Genomic DNA, 8,321 nt, shown 5'->3' on the forward strand with positions numbered 1-8,321 from the left:
TATTTTTTTAATCATCAAAAAAGATGTACTGGAACACCTACGAATGCTCGCATTAAAGACAACATCCCTAAATAATGTATAAAATCTTGTCAACTCTCCTTTTCTCTGGCGCCAACAACAAAATAATGGAGATTGATTTCATATTTAGTCTAAAGATCTGACCCGATGTTAAATTCACATTAAGTGTTGGCGTTATGAGCACAACCCATTACTTACAAGTCTAAAATTCACAATGCTGCTGAAATGATTTTTTGATGAACCATATTTAATGGCCGATGCTATCAATAATACCATATTACAGCTTTAAAGCGCTCCGTTTAGACCACACCACACCACGGGTAACCAAAATTATATGTTTATATTTGTATACATGTACATACAGTTACATTGCAAACCAAAATTCATTCGTTCTGTTGGGTTGAGTTGGTTTTAAAAAGCCCACCCGAGTGGATCGGGACAGTTTCCTTTACATCCTCCACCCTCGATGCCAACAAAATCTCACAACAAGACTACAGCTCCCAACATGCAACATTCAAATAGCCCGAGGAAGAAGCTATTTGAACCCGGAACAGCGGATACAACCATCCATGTTTCATCCCGCTTCAACTATTGTGATGAATGACAAGGAATAAACTATACAATACAACAAAATGGCAATGAATCAACCTATATAAAGAAAAAAGATCGTTTTTCCTTTCTTTTATTTAATGCGAGGATGTCAATTCCTTTCATTCGGAACAGTAACATCAGCGCGTTGCTTTCTGATCCTCACGAAGAAGAAGAAGAAGAAGAAGTGGACCACGCAGATATCGTCATATTCAAATATGACCGAAATAAATACATTTTTGGAAAGAATTTGAACGTCCCTCGGGGCAGGAAGCAGAGAAGAGCTGCACACTGAGATGACAGGAGACGTGTTAATCTTCATTAACTCTCTCCTCTGTGGCTCGACCCGCGGCTCGCTAGCCAAAAAAAGCACCGCAGAAGCCAAAGACCCCTGGCGTTTGTGCCAAGCTGGGAAAGAGGTGGACAGAGATGGTGAGGGTGGTTAAAATACGGTGATATAGAGAGGAGCGGCAGCTTATTTCCTGTGTAGCGTTTCCTCCCCCAGCTCCGAGCTCAAGGTCACTCTGGGGAAGAAGGATTGTCGTCGTCTTCGTCGTCCCTCTTCCTCGTTGAAGGAGCTGGGCGTCTGGCCGCGAGACTCCGAGGCGTGCGACGCGGCCGTGCTGCTGTGGCTGTGAACACAGAGAAGGGGATGTGAGATCAAGGACCCGAATGAAAGCAGCGCTCGGGGTATTTGGCGATGTTTCGCCGACAGATGTACCTGGTGTGGCTGAGAGGTGTTCTGTTGGAGTTTGTGGCCATGTCTGTAGGGACAGAAGAAGTTGTTTAGAAACCTGTATTAAAGGAGACCTGCTGTGAGTCTCGGGTGTCCCCGGAAACAGTCTGCGAAGTTTCAGCCCTAAATCGTTTATAAAATGCCTGTTTTGAGTGGAAGCGGAAATGTGCCGTTTTAGTGCACATCTCTTTAAATGCATATGAGCTGTTGCTCCTGGGCCACACTGCGCATAAACTGTCGAATACACGAGTCTATTAAAAACACACAAGTTATGTCTGGGAAATAAATCACATTTTATTAGATCTGTGTACCGTCTACGCTGCTAGTTTGATCCAAACAATGAAATAAAAACTGAAAATGACTCTTGAATGCTGATTTGATTGGAAGATAAACACGTTTATTTGCGTGGCTCGGTCAGGGCGGTGTATTTGTCAATTCGGCAGCGGTCGGGGCTTGTAAAATGTATCACCACATTGCCATTTTGCCAATGGCTGTTCCCGAGAAGCTGCTAAAATAATTATTGTAGGGTGGTTGTTTTCGCACACTGCCAACACACGAAAGTAGATTTCGCATAACAGGTGCCCTTTAAAGTCGACAGATGTGCAACGTTGCTTTATTGTTCACAGGAAGGAAGTCTGTGTGAAGTGGAGGCCAATGCAGAAGATGGAACATAGATTTGCAAAAGCGTGTTAACAAAAAAAAAAAGGTTTGTTATTTAAACCAGCGGTTTTCTATTCATTATCAGAAAATTCTATTTAAACATTTTGCCGAATTGCTGCTAAACTGAGACATGGTAAGTGTCCGTTCTGGCCTGTGCCGATGTGCAACTCGCTGGTTTTGTAGGTCACGCTCTGCACTCACAGCTCCACCAGTCTGGTTTCGTTGCTGAGGGGTGAAACTACACTACAGTACAATACAAGTAATCCATACGCACGAAGAAATTACTTAAGAAATGAAGTTGTGTGTAATTAAATGGAATGAGACGAGGCGAAAAGTACTGAACAACTGAAATGTATTTAATACTTTGTACAAAAGCCTTTGTTGGTAATAACATCTCCTGTAGGAGAAACCAGTACATACATTTCTGAACTTATTTCTATTATTTTCTTTGTGTGTATGGATTGTTACCGACATCTGGTGTGTATCTCAAGGCAACGGCACCTTTAGAAATATATTAACTGGGAAACATTGTGGCGTGTTCAATAATTATCTTAGAGTCATTTACGATTCGATGCAGTGCAGATACTTGGGCACTTCCAGCGACAACGTAAACAAAGCAAGAAAAGTTCTTTGAAGATCCATGATGATTATTTATTTGAGAAAGGTGTTTATAGGTGAGATACTCACTAGCGACATATGCTTCCAGAGACTTGGGCACCAGAGATCTGGCCATGCTGAGGTTCTCTGGAGAGCATGTGCCGTTCTCCAGCCCCAGAGACATGCCCATCCGCTTCAGGATCTCCACGTCATCATGGATCTCGAACGTGTTGTCAAAGTTAAAGAGGTATTCACACCTGTTTGGAGGAATGAGTCTGTTACAGGTTGTGCGTGAAAATGGTGTAAAGGTTGAAATCGGTGGAGGATATTTCTACAGAAGAATGAAAAGTGGAGAACAGAAGCCAAACGGGTGAAGAAAGATCTCGTACTTATCACTAGAGATGGAGCAGTCGATGACGGTGCGGACGTCAGTGTTGAGGATGATAAAGGGAAGCTGAATGACAGATCCTGGTGGAGGAGTGGACTGGGACGAGGCTTCGCTGGCCTGGTTCCTCTGCACCAGATTCTTAAAGGCGATTTGCTGCTCACGGAGAGAGATGCACACAAATCAGCAGACGTACGCACAGAGGGCTTCGGCCCTTCAGGGTCCACTAATTAACCTTAAATCAGTCAGCATGTTGATAAATAAAAGCTTTGTGTGGTCAGAAGCTAACTCGGTTCAGTCTCGGGATGTGTGGGGGTCGCTCAACAACTAGGACAGGGCCGGTGCAATTAATTTAGCGCTCCAGAAGCCCTCCCAGCTTCCTGATCAATATCACAGCAGGACCAAGGCCTCTTCTGATCAGTTCACACGTCTACGGCTTCATCGCCGCGGTCCGTCGTATCATTAACGTCCGTCTATACTAGCGTCACACATCAACACAAACAGACAGCGGTGATTTCCCGAGCTTCTGTGTGTGGCCTGTAATGTGACTGCCGGAGATGGATGGACTTCTCATCTCACTTCAGAAAACCAAAAAGAAAAAGGAGAGAGAATCAATAATAGCGGTTTGCTGCTTTTCCGCAGCTGGCCACAGTTAATGTGTCCCTCCCCCTCTCATCTGCTGTTTTTACTCATCCTTTCGTAATGGAGGGGGGACCGAAAGAACTCGAGTTACATGTTAGCATTTCAAGCGTTTAACGGTTGAAGCAAAATATAATCATTTAAGTATTATTATTTAAAAGCGTTTTTTAAAACCTCCTAAAAGCTCCATGAAGGCTACATTTATGCCACTGGGAGTGTAATTAGATACATAATTAGATACATAAACGCTCATTGACAAATGCTCACATGCTCTTTGTGCGTCAAGGCGTGCCATAACTAAGCAGTTAAACGCATTTGTGTCTCCAAATGCTTTCATGATGCAAAGTTATTGTAAACACTAGCCATGTTTCCAAAAATTCACCCATGAAAAGACGTCAATTTTGCAAAAATGCCAACGAAAAAAAATGTCTTCCCTGCATTTACAGGTCACCTGGCCTCTGTTGGAGTCACATGGTTATTCTTAAATATATTATAACCTCCAAAAAACATCGCACTTGGACGCTCTCAGCTACAAAGTGCTTTTCTTGCCGTTAATTCATGGATAAGCACTTATTTACACGGCACATCTGTGGCACCAAAACCTCTTTTTTTACTGTGCCTACCTGAAAACTTTAGCACGCTTTTATCACTCTCAAATACTGAAAGCACTTGCTTGTCACGTGTCTGTTCAAGCAATATTTTTTATATAATATTTTTAACGTGCAATTGTTTTGATCTACTATTGATTTTAAAAAGCACTCGTGATTATTGATATTAATTAATGGCTTTATCACCTTTCCAATAAGAACAAAAGAGTCTGAACTGGATTGTGAGACACCTAAACGTTCATTTGGAAACAACTGCTGTGTATCCGTGCTCCTCCATCGGTTTTTAATGTGATATTACACTTTAATACGACAGCATTTTCTTATTCTATCGTTTTCCCACCACCATTTTGCAGCACATGGGCCTTAGTCCAGTTCTTTGTCACGAATCAGTCAAAAAAGGCTCAAATGAATCAAATCTAAACACTTTTTGACAGTCACTGCACAGAAGGCCTTTGCTTTCTCCATTCCTAAACCGTGCTGTACAGGACGTGTGGGTGGGTGCTTCCTCAAAACACTAAAATTAATAGATAAACGAAAAGTATTGGATAAAATCGTAGCTATCCAGAACAACTAAGTGGCTCTTTTTCTGTAGATGATTCCCATGTGTAGTGCCGTTTGGACGTTTTGCCGCAGGCCTGTCGTGAGAAAACAGACAAACACAAACAGGTGCGCTACAAACCTGTAATATTAGCTCCTCTAGCTGGGCTCTTTTCTGTCGGATTCTTTCCAAACGCTTCTGTTTTTCCATCTGAAAGAAGACCAAACAAACGAATAAAGCGCATTAGATGGTTTGGAGAGGTATGAGCCTTTCCCCGCCCTTCCTCTCCATCATCATCCTCCATTCACCCCGTGTTTGTGTCTGTCAGGCGCTCACAGATGTGACACTAACAGATGGTGTCAGAGGCTCTTCGAACGCACACGGCGCGCTCTCATCGAAGCTACGCCTTCTGACTATATTTAAAGCATTCACTCAACCTCACATATTATCAAAAACCTCTGGTCTAGCATTTAAGTAAATCTTTAATTTTCATGCAAATCAATAAACCGCCAATGGACATTAGCATTTAAATGAGAGTCTGAAACGATCAGGTTTTTCCTCCCGCTACAGTCAGACCCGCAATAAAGACATTTACATGCAAAGCGAAAATCTAGGTGCGTTCGTTAGTTTTCGCTTAAACAGCCGAGGACTTTTCCTAGATATAATCACGCACAGTTAAGCACGGTCTGAATATGTCTGTATGAATCTGGACTCTTTAAGATGAACCCGGCAAGCATTAGGTTCTGTCAAGTATGAGATTTTATTGCTCTGATGCTTTTATTAGCACAACGACGACAAAAATAGTATTTTAAAATTTTAATTATATAGTATTTACGGTGTTAAATATTTTTTAATTGTAGTATTTGTACTATAGTTTATAAATAAAAAAAACATTCACTTAATTCTAATAAAAAATTTATAAGCTATAATTATAAATAAATTAAATAAAAAAACTATAATGTTGTATACGATGTGTTTTCAATAGATATAGTAGCTCTCAAAGTTTTTTTTGTCTGTTTTCCCCCTTCTCCCCATTTATGCAATTGACCGATATGCATTTAATTATTATTTAATTCATATATTAGTTGACAAACAAACAAAACTTTAGTTTGGAAGACTTAAAAACCCACATACAAAACTTACTAAACACTGCACTCTTAAGTCAGTCGTGGTCATAAATTGCCGTCGTAAAATATTAACACAAGTATTAAAATTAGATTCCGGATGCATACTTTTGAGTTCCATCTTTTCAAACTTAGAACAAATAAGAACATTTAACTACTAACTCCTTCATTTGTGTAAATTCGACAAACTTTTTTTTGGTCTTGTGGCCCATACATAAACATTGTTATGTGAAATAGCTTATTTAAGGCAGTTGTAAATATAAAAAACGATTTTCCAAATGCCGTATTTTACAGATTCTGCAAGGTCCACGGCGCGTAACCCGTTTAGCTCAAGCGTACGGGTGAATATTCCAGTTGTTTTATTCTGAATGAACACACGTGTAATTGTCACTGGGATAAATCTGCGTCACTGAATTAGTCTTTCACCTCTAAGTTGCGGCACTCTTGGGCCGAGTTTGTGGGCAGGCCGATCCAGCGGATCTCCTTCTTCTCTTTAGAGATGATGTTCATGGCCATCAACACGTTGAGTGCGTCGTACACGCGCCGGCGGATGTTCTTCTGGTCGTAAACCTGCTGCGAGCAGAGACACCGTCCTCTGTTAACGTCAAACGAAACCCTGCGTCTGCGCTAAAGTCGCTTTTAATTACACCTTTTAGCATTCCACCGGGGCGAGCGATTACATTCCAGGCCAGGAAACATCAGGTGGACTGTCAGGACTAATAGCAGGAAAAGTCCTGCTCGCTCCAGGTGGAAGCAGTCCTTATGCAATGATCGAAGGCCAGCGTCCAAACCCAAAGTCTCATTATAAAAGAGATATTATCTGAGATCAGCATTAAGTGTCTGCCTTTGTTAGGGTTTTGGGACGCAGCCAGACGAGAGCTGGACACTGTGAAGCACAATACAGCAAGTGTTCTTCCTAAACCACAGATTTATGCCCGAATTAGCCCAGATATTCCCTCTCGGGAATTGGAGCGAAAATCTTGTCGAGCAGCTCCACCGGTCCTGATGTTCACGGCTCACGTGATAAATGATGCGCCACCATGTTGAAATCTTGTGGCGTTTGCATGTTTAAGAATTGAGGGAAGATCTCAAATCTGCAAAGATTCTCCTTCTGTGTGTGTGCTATATGCATATTATCTAAAAAAAAAATAAAAAAAAATTACATGAATAGCAAATGGTACTCGAAGTAAGCACCGAGTAAACTCCACGATGACTTTTAAAGTTTCCTTGTGGATTTTTTTAATGTGGTTTATTTGTCTGTTGCGTTTTAAATATGCTTTTAGATAATCCACACGCCAATCCATTTCTTCCAACGCTGGGACTGTTCAGAGCACTTTGAAGCTGCACTGAATTAACATCCGAGCACCATTCAAGTCCACTATATGGAGAGAAACATTGAACGTTTTCGCCCAAAAATACATTTCTTTGCGGACACGGATATCTTGGATGACATGGGGGCTATTAAATTATAAGCAAGTGTTTATTCCGGAAGTGCACATGAAAACGTGAACCAACAAATATAAGAAATCCGTATATTATGCCTTATTTGGTTTAACACCATGTCGGAGTATGAGCAACAGTAGAAACAGCAAGGGATGAATCTTGAAATCATTCTGTTGCTCTCACCGAGTCGGCGGGCATCAGGCTGCTAGCGTGAGTGAATTCAGCCACCAGCTCATCGGCCACCTCGTTGTAGGACGTAGTGCCTTTCTTCTGTACCTTCTCGCACACCTTCATGGAGAAGTGCCTCAGGCCTTTACCGTTCTTATCTCCCCTCTTCATTTTCTTACTGCAGAGACAGAGAAAGACAAAAGAGTGAGAGCCTGCACGTATCATTTCTGGACAACACATGTAAAGAAAATGTTAAAACTTGATTTTTTTTTTGAGAAGCATGCATGCTTGACTGTGCTTCCAGCCGATGTTATTTTAGTCTTTTACTTGGATATGCGTTTGTTTGTCCTGGAGCTTGCGGATGCACTTGCATCTACTTTTATGATATGATATTGATGTAAACAGTCAGTTGTGTTTTCAGAACAGGACGAAACATCTGATACGTGGAAGCAGATCTGTGCATTATTGTGAATGCAGATAATAATCTAATCTAATAATAACAAAAAAAAAAAAAATTATATGCTCAATTAACCTTATAAAAACTGATCTCTTGTAATCGTCTTTTCCCCTTTCATTACATTAAATTTGCTTGTATGTTTTGAAGCTATATTTATTTTAAATTCATAGCAATAATTAATAATATAGCGATTATTTTAAAACGTAGCCTGCTTATATAATTTAACATAATCGTGATGCTTTGTGATATTGAAACGAATAAAATCATTGACATGATAATTGTAATCGAAAGTGATGCAAAAACCCTCCAAAAAACAAACCAAAAAAACCCCAAACATGCATATTAAAATAGCAAAAAAAG

At 40.8% G+C, this 8,321-nt stretch overlaps 1 protein-coding gene and 1 long non-coding RNA gene across 2 annotated transcripts in view; one reads left to right on the forward strand and one right to left on the reverse strand.

Annotated features, from left to right (window-relative positions):
* Positions 1 to 339: 339 nt before the first annotated feature.
* The window catches only part of tfdp2 (transcription factor Dp-2), a 34,828-nt gene continuing 26,846 nt past the window's right edge, over positions 340 to 8,321 (reverse strand). Inside the window, 8 exon segments of the mRNA XM_043258464.1 lie at positions 340 to 1,165; positions 1,167 to 1,238; positions 1,328 to 1,370; positions 2,690 to 2,856; positions 2,989 to 3,140; positions 4,911 to 4,979; positions 6,320 to 6,466; positions 7,520 to 7,682. Coding sequence (XP_043114399.1) covers positions 1,126 to 1,165; positions 1,167 to 1,238; positions 1,328 to 1,370; positions 2,690 to 2,856; positions 2,989 to 3,140; positions 4,911 to 4,979; positions 6,320 to 6,466; positions 7,520 to 7,682 — 853 coding nt within the window. The 3' untranslated portion in view covers positions 340 to 1,125.
* Positions 7,696 to 8,321, forward strand: part of LOC122358584 — a 9,123-nt gene continuing 8,497 nt past the window's right edge. Inside the window, exon 1 of the long non-coding RNA XR_006252633.1 lies at positions 7,696 to 8,321. This exon is cut by the window's right edge and continues 232 nt beyond it. This is a non-coding gene — a long non-coding RNA (uncharacterized LOC122358584).

The sequence above is a fragment of the Puntigrus tetrazona genome, chromosome 15 (assembly GCF_018831695.1).
Source record: "Puntigrus tetrazona isolate hp1 chromosome 15, ASM1883169v1, whole genome shotgun sequence".
Lineage (NCBI taxonomy): Eukaryota > Metazoa > Chordata > Actinopteri > Cypriniformes > Cyprinidae > Puntigrus > Puntigrus tetrazona.